The sequence below is a fragment of the Ostrea edulis genome, chromosome 5 (genome assembly GCF_947568905.1).
Source record: "Ostrea edulis chromosome 5, xbOstEdul1.1, whole genome shotgun sequence".
Lineage (NCBI taxonomy): Eukaryota > Metazoa > Mollusca > Bivalvia > Ostreida > Ostreidae > Ostrea > Ostrea edulis.
This window is the reverse complement of record NC_079168.1, coordinates 89,684,442-89,700,372: the sequence shown is the minus strand read 5'-3', so window position 1 is coordinate 89,700,372 and position 15,931 is coordinate 89,684,442. Positions and strand designations below refer to the sequence as shown.

The 15,931-nt window shown below is 37.0% G+C and overlaps 1 protein-coding gene across 1 annotated transcript in view; it reads right to left on the bottom strand.

The window, feature by feature from the left end:
• Positions 1-11,796, bottom strand: part of LOC125649600 (multidrug resistance-associated protein 1-like) — a 48,709-nt gene extending 36,913 nt beyond the window's left edge. Inside the window, exons 1-6 of the mRNA XM_048877243.2 lie at positions 11,700-11,796; positions 10,191-10,324; positions 8,631-8,810; positions 7,996-8,121; positions 2,028-2,165; positions 1,538-1,660 (exon numbers count right to left, since the gene is read on the bottom strand). Coding sequence (XP_048733200.2) covers positions 1,538-1,660; positions 2,028-2,165; positions 7,996-8,121; positions 8,631-8,810; positions 10,191-10,244 — 621 coding nt within the window. The 5' untranslated portion in view covers positions 10,245-10,324; positions 11,700-11,796. The remainder of the gene's footprint in view (positions 1-1,537; positions 1,661-2,027; positions 2,166-7,995; positions 8,122-8,630; positions 8,811-10,190; positions 10,325-11,699) is intronic.
• Between the last annotated feature and the right edge of the window lie 4,135 nt (positions 11,797-15,931).

Genomic DNA, 15,931 nt, shown 5'->3' with positions numbered 1-15,931 from the left:
TACCTCTCGCATCGTCATGGTGAACTGAAAATAAAGTCCATTTATCGGCTATAATCAACCGTCAAACATCGTCTACTGCTTCTCAAATGCGAAAAATCGCTGATAGGTGGACGGAAGTTGACATAATTATGCAAATGAGAATTCCCTTGTTAATCTACTCTTTGACTCTTGTGTGGGGGGAAAAGGGGGTGGTATTGGATGCAGGGTTGTTGCAACCCTGCAAACAATAAAATTCGGGCACAATTGTGTGGTTTCGGGACAGGCTGGGAAGGGAAATTTTATAAATCTATCGCACATGACCCCCCCCCCCGCCCCCTCCCCCGCTTCGACTCCAACCCACGTTTTGTCACACATTGTGATAACACTGAAAATTTACAGATAAGCAGGACAGGACATTTGGATGTATAAATGTCACTGTGAACGTTTGAGAGTATACCCACGTGTACGCGCGCGCGCACGTGTGTGAATTCAATTGTGAACTTTTCTTATTACGTATGACATTTACTTTCAACTAGGTTAATTTTAATACAACGAATGCATGAATAAATGAAGTTATCATGTTTAACGTCGTAAAAATAATAAATGAAGTATATACTAATAGAATAGTGTTCAAGATCCATTACCTCGCTCTCTAGAACATATCTACTATAATATTTACTATTTTTAATTTTATCGACCAATGAAAAAGGGCTATCCCGAAATTATGTCAGCTTCTGCCCACCTTTCAGCTATTTCTCGCATTTGAGAAGCAGTAGACGTTTAACGGTTGATTATAGCCGATAAATATTTTCAGTTCACCATGACGATGCGAGAGGTAAGACCTTGACAGAGTTGCTTCTAAACGGTAGGGGTCTATTTATCATATTACATTGTATATCGAACTTTTTGCCGAAATTTTCAAGCGATGCAGCTGGTAAAAAAGAAAACCAAGATGGCGGTGTGATATACCTTGTGAATATTATGTTTACAGGAAGACAGTTTTTTTTTATTACAGATATATAAAACATCGAGTGCCTGTGTATTTCCACTAGTTTTAGTTTACCTGGAATATCGGCCATGAAATTTCAAATTTACGGAATCGTACAACTCTGTTTTCCACTACGCATGTTAATTATTTAGAACAGTTAAAGACAACAAAATGTTTGTAAGATATTCATCACTATGAAGATTGATTGTATATTATGTAACGTCCCTCTCCAGAATGTTTCACTCATATGGAGATGTCATAATTGCCGGTGAAGGGCTGCAAAATTTAGGTCTATATGCTTCGGCGCTTATGACCTTTGTGCAAGGAGGGATCTTTATCGTGCTACACCGGCTGTGACACGGGCCTCAGATTTTGCGGTCTCACCCGAAGGACGCGTCCCATTTAGTCGCCTCTTACGACAAGCAAGGGTTACTGAGGACCTATTCTAACATATTCTAACCCGGATCCCCACGGGCCCATCAGTATGAAGAAAAAAACTCAATATTTTCACAGAGTAAATATTCTAGTGAAATTGTTACCCATGCACTGTCGACACCAATCTGCACTCACCCGACTAGGTTTATCTTCTAGAGACAATTGTTCTACAAAACAAGCTACCAGCAGAAATTGGATTGCGGATAGGACAAACTTGGTTCCCAGGAAGACAATGGTGTTATCCAGTTGCAGTATTCCCTAAGACAAATAGAAGTACATGAAATACAGTCCTTGATTTCATTTTTGAAAATACATGATGTATGAACTGCAATGCTTAATTCACGTCCGCATACTTTCCACGAAGCGTTAATGCTTACGTATTTTCAAAAATGATTTTTTTTCTTATATTTGCATCCTATTTTCATAGCTGACGGAGTTCCTAGCGGTTAGAGTAAATGTACTATATTCATCAAGCGGTTCTGTATTCATACGCGCATTGTTTATGACTACAGCGTGTTCATTAGAAAATGCCTATCATTAATCACTATTTGTAAAGATATCGAAGGAAATTTATAAATAAATTAATGCTTTATACATATATTTAGACAGATATGTAGACCACTACCTTAGACATTCTTTTCCTGATATTGGACTGGATGATCAGAGCTTGGTTAATTGTAACGAGAAACCAGAATATCACCAGAAAACCAGAAGACCTGACTTGTCGTTTCCGTTCAAATTCATAAATCTGGATGGCAAATATCTGAAAAAATGTGCATTTTGCTCTATCAACTGCTTGATTGAACTGTAAAACTAGAAACGAAAAGTGCGTTACCTAGCGTCATCGCTGTTGTTCAGGTTAAACCATTTGAAGTTGAGGCCACAGGCAATCTCTTAGTCAGAATATACTGCCCTGGCTCTTTGCAATTATATTGATGCTGATATGATTCAAATTATCTGTAGTCTAGCTTTGGAGTTCTTTAAGCATAGTACACATATATACCAAAAACAGTTTTATCTAACTGAACATTGTATATACCCTATTCAAAAAGGCGAGATTGCGAATACCTTACGGCAAAGAGGTATAGCGCATTTGCTGACGATACGGCCGATTCAGAAATCTAAATGGAAAACACCGGCTTCCAATAATAGACTGGCGTGTTATATTTAAATATAAGGCCAACGTTTTTAATGTTTCGTTAACCAAGATAAATAACTGCCGCAGTTTAGCATTACTGACATTTATATGAGTCATTCTTTAATCAATAAACCATTTTCCTATTTGGAATGATGAACAGTACAATATTTTCATAGACCTGTGCATTCATATTACACAACAACCCTTTTACATATGGCATTACTTAACTCACTGTTCTGACATGGCTGCAGCACCTTTAATAGATTTCATCAGTTCATTTGTCTTTGGTTGATAATTCGAGTGTTTAGCTTTGCCTAAATATCGTATGACAGTTGCTACATGAGTTTATATTTTCTTTTGAGAAGTCAAACTGTATAACAGTTCTTTTCCTCCCTTGGCCTATTTTTACTTATTACATGCTATGCATTTGTGTCCTTTTTCGTGTAGTATTTGTTTAACTTTTCGTCAGCCACATTACGGTTTGAAAATCCTGTGCACACAGGAACATGTTAGTGTAAACAAACGGAACTACAATGATCTCGGAATAAATTCCCTTTCTTTAAGTCGTAACTTGTAAATATTAGAAGTTATGATGAAAATGACTAATAATTGTTATAATGTATGTATCACATTTAAAACACACCCTCAAGAAAACGACCCCCCACAAAATGAAAAGATTGGAAAAATATTGGACTTGAACTCGAAATGTATGGTTTAAGTGTAAGATAACCGAGCACCTAAACCACTAGGCCACACAGGCATGTGAGTTTAAAGGTTTAACGTTTAACAGGCTGCTAAATCTCAATGTAAATTTTGAGAACGAATTTTTCATATTTTACCCATTTTCAACAAGAGGGCCACCTTAAACCAAATTTCCTCAAACGGTCTTATATACAGTGATAATCAAGCAAAATAATTTCAGTGTTTTATTTCTGGTTTAAGGTGGCCTTTTGCAACAGTTTGCAATTTTTTATGCCCATTACGTTACATCTACTATGTACTCTATATAATCACGGTGATGTTTATGCTTATCAAATAAAGATACTATCAACATATCGATATCTTTATTAAGTACTTGGGTAAACACAAGTATAAACTGACATTGTATGGCAGAATATTTGTAAAAAATCAATATATGCACCCAGGGGTGCATAAGCCGAGTTGCATGGGATACATTGTAAAGTCAGGAATGATGTGGCATATTTATAATTGTGAAGAACTAATTTCAGTTTTAAACTTTTCAAGTTACTGTCCAGAAACCATATTTGTCTGAAGTTTTCAATCTATTTTTGGTCACTGTGACCTTGACCTTTTTTCTCCAAAATCAATAGGGGCCTTGCTTTGTTGGTATCCAACAATATAACCAAGTTTCATTTGATTCAAATTAAAAATTTTCAAGTTATTCTTCAGAAACTAATATATTTTGGAATTTTAAATCTATTTTCAGTCACTGTGACCTTGACCTTTGACCCATTTTCTCCAAAATCAATAGGGATCTTCTTTACCTAATACATACCAATATCTTTAAGTATCATTTGATTCGGATTTAAACTTTCTGAGTTATCATCCAGAAACCAAATATTTCTGAAATTTTCATTCTATATACGGTCACTGTGACCTTGATCTTTGACCTATTTTCTCCAAAATCAATAGGGGTCTTCCTTACCTAGTACTCAACAATATATCAAAGTTTCATTTGATTCAGATTTAAACTTTCTGAGTTATCATCCGGAAACCAAATTTTTCTGAAATTTTCATTCTATTTTCGGTCACTGTGACCTTGACCTTTGAATTTTTTTCTCCAAAATCAATAGGGGTCTTCCTTACCTGGTACCCAACAATATATCAAAGTTTCATTTGATTATATTGTAAATTTTTCGAGTTATCATACGAAAACCAATTGTTGACGCCCAACCACCCGCCCGCCCGCATCACCAAACTAATAGCCGAGTTCAACTTCGTTGCAACTCGGCTAAAAACGATATTCAAGAAAAAGGTATTTATGTAGGCGAAATTGCATACCAAGTGCGCTATACCCCTTTATGGCGAACAATTCAATTCACCAAAAGCTTGAGATGTATAGTTCAACATTGTTGGCAAGTAGCAATGATCTTAGCATTGGACTTCTGGCAATCTTAGCATTGAACTTCTGGCAATCTTAGGTTTCCCACAAGTTTACCAAAAATATTCTAATGAATTTAATTTGCGCATGCTCAAACATAACTTCCTGAGTTGGAGAAGTCTCTAAACATTGACTCTTCGGGTTTACTGGCTGAAAATATTGGTAAATTCGAAACATTTTTGAACAATTGAATTTTCCTTTGCTTTTTGCATAGTTTCAAAAAATAAATGCATCTTTGATAGCACAGCAAAAACAATAATATTTGAAATACATACGCAGATACCGGTTCCCTTTTCTTCTTCTCGGAAAATATGCATATACTATGGCGGTTCGGAGCCCTAAATTAGATGCCGATAGCGTGCGTGTGTGTATAAGTAATGGTGCAACAAGACAATGATGCACGCCTTACTCCAAAAATAGCTTCTTCAACTCAATCATCGACATAGGATACTCAATAAGTATGATGTAGAAATCCAGAAAACAGTTTGTACAGGCTTTATACCATTGTTAAATACATATATGTGCAAAATTTCACAGATTTCCTTTATGAATTTTGAAACAATACATTGCAGCTTTTTGTCAAACATGTATTATAATGTAACACAGACTTTGTGTTGTGTTATTAGCATGCACAAGTGTATGAAATATTTTACAAGAGCTTGTTCTGCGTATAGTCAGTTTTTATATCGAGGTAAGCTACTGACAAACAAGTTGATGGTACAGGGGTTTCAACAGTCTCGATTGAAGTCAGCATCTCGCAAATTTTATGGTCGTTATAACGATCTAGTTCATCAATACAACCTATCATTGGGTAAAATGCTGTCTGACGTGTTTCATACCGATTGTTAAGCCGTTCTTGGCACACTGATTTTGACTGCGGATAACTCCGTTTACCTGATCAGGATATAGGGCTCACAGCGGGTATGACCGGTCAACAGGGGATGCTTACTCCTCCTAGACACCTGATCCCACCTCTGGTGTGTCCAGGGGCCCGTGTTTGCCCAACTATCTATTTTGTATTGCTTGTTGGAGTTATGAGATTGATCACTATTAGTTATCTTCACCTTTCATGTGCACATCTTCATTGACAAATTGAGGATTTTGGGAGATCGTGCCCGGTTCGAGCCCCACTCGTTTTATAGGTCATTCATTTAACAGGGCATGGACACGATCCGAACTTAAATTTTATTTTTCACATTGTTAATATTTAGAGTGCTTAACTAAGGTATCAATCGGCCAAATTACGAATGTCCATTGAATTCATGTGAACTCTATACAAGGGAGGTTACTTTCAGTTGATGATAACATGGAATTGTGATGCGAAAATGAATTCGAGTTTTATATTTATAGGTTAAATAGATGTGGGAAATTCTTACAGTGAGACCAATGTATACAAAGATACCAGGATTTTTTATTGAATGATCTCAATTTTCTAGTCATATGTACAAGTACATGTATGTTTGGTCAAATACAAATGACGAATTTTTGTACCCATGTTACCAATTTAGTGCGTAATACATGGCATTAGTCAACTCCTTTTTATTATATGGAGTGTTTGCCTGGTTGGATATTTTAATCATTGCATATTGTGTATTTTCATATACCAGGCAACTGTTTTTTTATTCAGGTTTATTTATTGTCATTTATACTTAATAAATGACCTATTTTATCTTTTAAACGGAGATGGTGTTATTTGTGGCTGGCAGACAAAGATAAATTAATGTGGGAAATTCTTAAAGTGAGACTAATGTCTACAGAGATTGTTTTGAAAATTCACTACAGGTTCACTGCATACTACACCATTAAAATCAGTTGATGTCAGAATGAGTAGCTTACGACAAACTCCATTTGTAAGATTAAAAAGTCCTCGTAAGGTTACAGCAAACATCACCATACAGGGAATCGCTACAAACCCCTCTGGCTATAGAGAAGGATGAGGCTAGTAACCACTAACCAGTAAGCAATAAGATCGTAGAAACCAGCAGACAATAAACCAGCAACCAATAAGATCGTAGAAACCAGCAGACAATAAACCCGTATAAACCAGCAGACAAGAAGATCGTAGAAACCAGCAGACAATAAACCCGTATAAACCAGCAGACAATAAGATCGTAGAAACCAGCAGGCAATAAGATCGTAGAAACCAGCAGACAAGAACATCGTAGAAACCAGCAGACAATAAACCCGTATAAACCAGCAGACAATAAGCCCATACAAAATAGCAGTCAATAAGCCCGTAGAAATTAGCAGCCAATAAGCCCGTAGTAACTAGCAGCCAATAAGTCCAAAGAAACTAGCAGACAATAAGCCCATAGAAACCAGCAGCCAATAAGCCCGTAGTACATGTAATTAGCAGCCAATAAGCCCATAGAAACCAGCAGCCAATAAGCCCGTAGAAACTAGCAGCCAATAAGCCCGTAGTAATTAGCAGCCAATAAGCCCAATAGAAACCAGCAGCCAATAAGCCCATAGAAACCAGCAGCCAATAAGCCCGTAGAAACTAGCAGCCAATAAGCCCGTAGTAACTAACAGCCAATAAGTCCGTAGAAACTAGCAGCCAATATGCCCAATAGAAACCAGCAGCCAATAAGCCCATAGAAACTAGCAGCCAATAAGCCCGTAGTAACTAACAGCCAATAAGTCCGTAGAAACTAGCAGCCAATAAGCCCATAGACACCAGCAGCCAATAAGCCCATAGAAACCAGCAGCCAATAAGCCCGTAGAAACTAGCAGCCAATAAGCCCGTAGTAACTAACAGCCAATAAGTCCGTAGAAACTAGCAGCCAATATGCCCAATAGAAACCAGCAGCCAATAAGCTCATAGAAACTAGCAGCCAATAAGCCCGTAGTAACTAACAGCCAATAAGTCCGTAGAAACTAGCAGCCAATAAGCCCATAGACACCAGCAGCCAATAAGCCCATAGAAACCAGCAGCCAATAAGCCCGTAGTAACCAGCAGCCAATAAGCCCGTAGTAATTAGCAGCCAATAAGCCCAATAGAAACTAGCAGCCAATAAGCCCGTAGTAATTAGCAGCCAATAAGAATATTCAGCTTAGTTGGCTATAGTGGTAGTTTGCGGTAAGTCTGCGGCGGACTTCATTTGTATTGTAATAACTTGTGATAAGGCCGCCGCTAAGTCTACGGCAGATCAACAGCAGTAGTTCACCAGATATCTTATTTTCATTAAGGGTAGTTGTAAGGGTCGTTCAACAGTCTCTTTGATATAATTTTCTTTATAAATACAATACTTGTAACACTGTTTTGTATACTGTTTTGTTGTGTATAGCACTGCACATACAAGATAGGAAGTTCTAGTTATTGAGGAAACTTACCAATGACGTTGTTACGAGTAGTGGGGTGACAAACTCGGCCCTCCATACCACGTCCTCCAACGTATGAATATACACGGTTTCTAACGCCTCATACATACTCAGCAGAGTCAGCACTAGATACAGAGACTGAAAATAGCGCAAGAAAATAAGTTATGAAATATCACGATATATAAATAACCAACAGATATGCACTATTTGCACATGTATTACTTTTAAAGAAATCTTCCAATATTTTGAATTTGCAGCTCGAGTAGACAATCTTAAAAATAACTTAAGTACCAAGGTACATTAAATTATCGGATGTAAGCCTTCACATTAATGTTCCTTAACTTTTGACTCGCTATTTATCCATCAAGTAGCTTTGGCCAAATTGAACGTTGAAGATCTATATAATTTTGTCTTTTGGACCTAAAATATTTTAGTACGTTTGCGTTTAACGAAAAAGACATTTCACTGCCCCCATGTGTAACTCTATTGCATTTTCCCATCAACATATCTCTTGTGTTGAGCAAACCCTGGTCAGTTCTAGTCTGACTTTACTCAAATAGAAAACATTTTACTATGAGGTTATATTGTCATTCCTGTATAGACATGCATACTATCCGTGTTACGAGCTCAAGAATAAAGAGACTCACGTATTTGGATACACTAAGTTTTGTCCGAATCTGGTCTTTTGCTGGTTCCCTGTCTGCCAAGTACCAATAGCGAAGGGGAGAAAACAGCACCAAGAATGCAATGGGTGTCCAAGACAACACCGTCCTCTGGAAACATGGCGTGAAGTCAGGTGTCGCGGTGTTCCAAGTCACATTAATGTCCTGTGCAAATAAAGTGTAACTGATTCAAAGAGGTATATGAAACTCAATGGTGAGTACAGTAATGTCAGAGTGATTGGTAACCCCTATATCTCTCGTACCTTTCATTGTCTTATCCATGCCTTGTCTTCTTAACGCGTGGCATATTAGGAAAATTACTTATATCTATTACTAAAATTACTTATATCTATTACTACTAAAGCCTAGTAAATTATTTTTACAAAAGAAGTGGGTTTTTGTATCATTTCAAATATTTAGTTCATATTTAAGGGGAAAACATTATAAAGGGTTGGTTAATTGTAGAGAGGTTGGCATACATTTGATTCCAGGAAAGGGGGAGTAGACAAAACTTCAAGGAGGTACCGAGAGGGGGAGGGAGAAAGAAGGAGGTACCGAGAGGGGCAGGGAGAGAGAAGGAGGTACCAAGAGGGGGAGAGATGGACGTACCGAGAGGGTGGGGGGGGAGAAGGAGTTACCGAGAGAGGGAGGGAGAAAGAAGGAGGTACCGAGAGGGGCAGGGAGAGAGAAGGAGGTACCAAGAGGGGGAGAGATGGACGTACCGAGAGGGTGGGGGGGGGAGAAGGAGTTACCGAGAGAGGGAGGGAGAAAGAAGGAGGTACCGAGAGGGGCAGGGAGAGAGAAGGAGGTACCAAGAGGGGAGGGAGAAGAGAAGAAGTTACCGAGAGGGAGAGGGAATCTCGGTAGAGGGAAGAGGCGATGGTCCTTAATACTTATATTTAACTCCCATGTTTAAACACGTAGTGGTACAAACACACATACGATTCGCATATTTCAGTGGCGGATCCAGCGCCGGGCCACTCCCCAAATATGATCTACTTTTTATAGAAATATTTCGAACTAAAATATACATTTCATATTCTTATTTTATCAGAACTCAGTAGCTTTAAGGGGTCGCCCTGGATCCACTGGGGGCTTCAAGACAGCCCTCCCACCCTACACCCCTGACCTTTTACTGCGCCCCGTTCAGAAATTTTTGGATCCGCCACTATATTTTGATCAATTATCTTGCATTCTAAATAACTTATGGTGCACTTTGGATACCAGTGAATGAATAAAATAGTGGAAAATCCTCACATATTGATTTTTACATGTCAATGCTGATAGATTTTTCTAAAACATACGAAGCATTAACTTTTTACAAACTAAAACACGAACTTTTAGACTACACCAGACCATTTTAAAATACCGTTATCAAAACGTTAGATTTTGATCGAAGAGGACTGTTAATAGTTAGAACAGAGAATTTAATCTTGATAATATGGTATTCAGTGTTTTTCTCGACTATTACTTTCAGGCTATTTAAATCCTTTGACCGTGATTCCAGTATGCAAAAACGAGGACGTGCTTAATTGTTATACCTACCCATAGTTTTTCTCCGACGGAACAGAATCTCTCGATACGTCCCACGAAGTCCATTTTTGATTGTCCGATTTGAACTACCGCAGTGCTCAGTAGTCGCTGGTCAGTTGTTGAGACAGCGATAATCAATACTGGGTCTATTTATTTCACCATGAACGGAAATCCCGGTGATCCATGAATCAGGAATGACGAGCCAAGGGTCGAAAAGAAAAAAAGATAAGATCATATTTCAGTAAACTTACGAAATAATACCAAAAACTACGACGGCCTGTCTGTGCTAATTGAATAGAATGCTGAAAAAGTGCAACTCCATTCCATCGAATCATATAACGGTGATCAGATCCATTCCTCGTTTAAACTTCAATACCCGCTAAATGACATTAACGCATGGTCTACCATGCATCGTTACTGATTTAAATACTGACCTATACGTGGTCATTTCTTAAGAGATAATGCTACACTTGCGGTCATCAAACTGAAAAGAAAGTGGCTGTTTTTTCTTTGGTTTTTACTATATCAATTGAGCAATTCACATGAAAGATACTGAAAGTGCATTAGGATTCGGAATGAAGTGCGAAGACTTTTTTTCCCCTTTAAATGCGCGCACTTTGTGGAATAGAGTTTTAGATGTTGTAAGGTCTATCAATGAAATACGACTGCGAGTTTCTCACCACAATGAATATCTTAGATTCAAAGACAGTGACGTGTTGACTTTTTGTTTGATTTTTTTCAAATATATAATTTCGAATATTTTTTATGAATTCTAATTTAACATATTTTTTCTTATAAATGCAGTATTCATTATATAATTTCTATTTTATAGCGTTATGGTGTCTTTACTTTGTAACTTATATAAAAATATTTACATAAAAACGCAAACGCATCAACGTGTCTATTTTTTCTTCAAATGTGTACATATTTGACTATAATAAGCATCTGTATTTGATGATAACTAGACAGCGAATTTGCCAATGGAAAACACCTCTCCCCTTTCCGTGTTTTCGAATACCTCTAAGTCTTTCGCACATGAATGTATGTGCAAAGCCAATGACCATTTGTGTTTTTAAACCCGACTATAATAATCGTACTGATCTTGTAGTTTACTCTATATAGAATGGAGACAATTGGAAATCATTTATACAAGTCACTCGCGGCGTTTCAGTTCGATATAGATATTATGCTACATCTATTTTACAGCATATTTTCAAATACTGTATTTAAATGTCACCATGATTTTGAAAGCGAATTCCAACGTATATTCATATTTTTTATATGAAAAAGCTAATGCAGATGTAGTAACATATTCTAACATTTTCTAACAAATTAAGCAAACTTATGTCTATATTTAAACACAAACACTGACCACATCAAGTCTAAATAAATCTTTAAATCATATTGCAAAATTGCCAATAATTCATAATGGTAATATATGCATATGTGTGGCTAGTGATCAAATACGTCAATATACATTTCTTTTAGAAGTGTATGAATAAGAAAATCCAGTATAATTACCTAAATTAGGATTTAGGACTCCAGCAACCAAAGATATGTCATTGTCGTATCCATGCAGTCATGCAGGGGGTTTCCATTCTATTAGAGTAATAAGTAGGCCATTTAAAGATTCTAAATATACCAGCTCTGTCACCCAGGAATTCCTGGTTGGGAGATCGATCAAGAAGGTTTATTTTTAAAGTTAACGTGACATTGCTATACTATATAGTATGTACATTTCAGGACCCCCTTGACGAGAGTGTAAAACAATTTGCGGAGATTGATAAAGGTACTAAGTGGAAGAATTAGTGCTGAATTCTGTTTTGAACACCAAGGCCAGTAAGTGGACTACGCAGGATATTTACCAGATCAATCCGAAAAAATGCTATAAAGTTACCAATTCGTTTATTTATTTCACTCTTTCATTGATTTTTTTCCCTTCAGTTTCTTACAACTGAACAAAGAACAGAAACTCGTGTGGTTGATTCATTCTAAAAATAATAATAAAAAGACAATCCTGTTGGCATGGTTTGGAGATAAATATTTGATAAAATACACGTCACATTCATAAGGATAGAAAGTAGTTTTCAATTTACAAATGATAACTTGCTACTCGGAAATGTTCAATGGGCTTACAGGACCACAATGTAAGACAGGACCACAATGTAAACTAGTTTATACAACTAAATGTGCAATCCTGTATAAATAAAGGATATTATTATCATTATGGTAGAGCTTTTAAATCATAATTCCCAATGACGTAGCATACAGTCTATTTAAAGACCTACTTATTGATAAGAACCAATGAATTTAAATCCATTCGAATGCAGTAAAAATTACTACATATTGTGCACGACAAAGTGTTAGTGTTGTGTTGAACATATTCAAGAAAATTACTTATTTGGTATGTAATAACTTACTTTCACCCGAATAGAAAATATTTGGTCTGAAATTCATACAAATTCAAAGTGGAAAAAAGTCCTTACTACATTAGACAAACCTCAAATTGTAACTGAAAAGTTCAACGATGGAAACATTTTTGTTCAAATATTCATAGATCTATGCAAAATAACTTCGATTTTTTTGTAAGGAGACTTTAAATTCAAATTAATGCTACAACTATTAAACTTTCATTATGTAGTTTATGATCAGAATGACTATTCAATGAATGTTCCAAAGGTCTAAAGGACCTCCCCACGTTTGCTGTGATATACGACCTCCGATGATATCAAAAATTTACAATGCCCTAAGATGTTCATGAATACGTAAACTTAGAGGTTTGGCATTTTATTTTACTGAAAAGCCCCTATCTTTGATCCTCACGAAAATATTAACAGCTGTGAAGGAGAAATTTCAAACGTTCTGTGCGACTGCATATACCAGAAGTAGTGTAAATCAAATGTGGATTCTAAAAATTCTAAAGAACTTTTAGTGAATTTGAAATCGCAAAACTTTTCTCAAATCAACAACATCGAAACATATTAGACTTTTCAACACTTTACAGGACCTTTCCTCACGATAAATTAAAGACTACACTTTTTGACATCATAGACAATTGCTTCTTCAACAAAATGTATAAAATGGAATTCTTCAAATCTAGTGATCAGTCATCCAAAAAAATACTTTGTTAAACACCACTCTGATTCCACGCACAAGTACTTTGAAGTGTAGATAAAAAATATGCTGGAGTTCCTCATCGACAATATCTTCGTTGTCTTTGGTGATCAGGTATTCCAACAATCTGTTGGAATTCCCATGGGCACGAATTGTGTTCCTTTGTTAGCTGACCTGTTTTTATATTCTTATAAAGCAGAATTTATTAAAAAAAAACTTCTACGTGAGAAAAAAAAATCTTGTCGTGGCCTTCAACCCGACATTTAGATATATCATGAAAACGGAAATATTCATACCTAGTGATCAGTCATTCAAAAACTTAGTTTGTTAAACACCACTCTGATTCCATGCACAAGTACATGTACTCTGAAGTTGAAATAAAAAATATGCTAGAGTTCCTCATTGACAATATCTTCGTGGTCTTTGGTGATCAAGTATTCCAACAATCTGTTGGAATTCCCATGGGCACGAATTGTGTTCCTTTGTTAGCTGACCTGTTTCTATATTCATATGAAGCAGAATTTATTCAAAAACTTCTACGTGAGAAGAAAAAGTCTCTCGTTGTGGCCTTCAATTCGACATTTCGATATATCGATGACGTTTTGTCTATTAACAATAATAACTTTCATTCATATGTCGATTTGATATATCCCTGTGAGCTCGAAATAAAGGACACCACAGAGTCATCCACTTCTGTTTCATACTTAGATATTTTATTGAAAGTAGACATTAACGGCAAACTGACAACTCAACTGTATGACAAACGGGGTGATTTCAGCTTCTCCATCGTCAACTTCCTATATTTATGTAGCAATATTCCATTATCACCTGCATATGGTGTTTATATATCTCAACTGATTCGATATGCAAGAGCTTGTTCTGCGTATAGTCAATTTTTATATCGAGGTAAGCTACTGACAAACAAGTTGATGGTACAGGGGTTTCAACAGTCTCGATTGAAGTCAGCATTTCGCAAATTCTATGGTCGTTATAACGATCTAGTTCGTCAATACAACCTATCATTGGGTCAAATGCTGTCTGACGTGTTTCATACCGATTGTTAAACCGTTCTTGGCACACCGATTTTGACTGCGGATAACTCCGTTTACCTGATCAGGATATAGGGTTCACGGTGGGTGGGTGTGACCGGTCAACAGGGGATGCTTACTCCTCCTAGGCACCTGACCCCACCTCTGGTGTGTTCAGGGGTCTGTGTTTGCCCAAGTATCTATTTGTATTGCTTATAGCAGTTATGAGATTGATCACTGTTCGTTATTTTCACCTTGCATCGACGACATTTTATCTATTAACAATAATAATTTTCATTCATGTATTGATTCGATATATCTCTGTGAACTCGAAATAAAAGACATCACAGAGTCATCCATTTTTGCTTCATACTTATATATATATATATATATATATATATATATATATATATATATATATATATAATTGAAAATAGATATTAACGGCAAACTAACAACTCAGCTTTATGACAAACGGGATGATTTGAGCTTCTCCATCGTCAACTTCCCATATTTATGTAGCAATGTTCCATTATCACCTGAATATGGTGTGTACATATCTCAACTAATTCGATACGAAAGAACTTGTGCTGCGTATGATCAGTTTTTAAATCGAGGCAGGCTGCTCACAAATGACAAATTTTGCTCATCTCACTAAACACTTGTAATAATACATATCTTTTGATTTTTTTAATTAAATGACAAAGTTATGATACTGCCAATGTAAAAAAAAGAGATCCTTTATAGGTTTCTATCTTGGTGTTGGGATCTGCAGTCGTTGATGGTGGCCTTTAGTAGGAGTACCAACAGGATGAAGGGATGGTAAAGATGGAATGGTTACTAGGGAGTTTAAGATCTTAAAACACTATCACTGCTTTTGCTTCCTGTATGTACTGTTGGAGTGTCTCCCATCTCAACTTTTGGGTCATGGATGTGGCACTACTGGTAATCGATTGTCACATATCTTGCAGCAGACCCTCCATCAGATGTTGCTCTGGGTATAGAGGTCGCACGCACTACAGGCATACCCCACCGTTGAGGTATAGCAGATCTCCTTAATTTGTTGGGGGGGGGGGGGGGGAGAGTGGGATATTCCAAGGGAGAAAGGCTGTAGCGGTATTGGCCTTCTTACACACCTGGTCCATGTGGTGGTTCCAAATGGGGTTGGTGATGGTTGCACGTAATACTTGGCCCTATTGGTCAGGTTCAATACTTCGTTATGAATAGAATAACTCCCTTGGACAATTTCTTTTTCGTGTGATGCGGATGACCTCACATTTGTCTAAAGCCATCAATCGTCTTCCCATTTTTCAGGCTATCCAGGTGCATTGTAGAGCATCAGTTCCATAGTTGTGTAGCTTTACAGCAAGACGCTGGTTTGAGACTTTGTCGAATGTCTTGGAGATGTCAGGAGGCACGAAATCAATCTGAGTATTTTCATCATCAACAGTATCCCTTTATCCAGGTCTTGAATGGTGAGGAAAAATTGGGATTCGCAGAATCGTAAATTGCTGAATTCATGCTGCGTGTGGGACACGATTATGTGTAAGTTGAAAAACTGCATGGTGGTACAGTGTGAGTGTGGGTGTAATTTTGCTGACCATTTCCTTC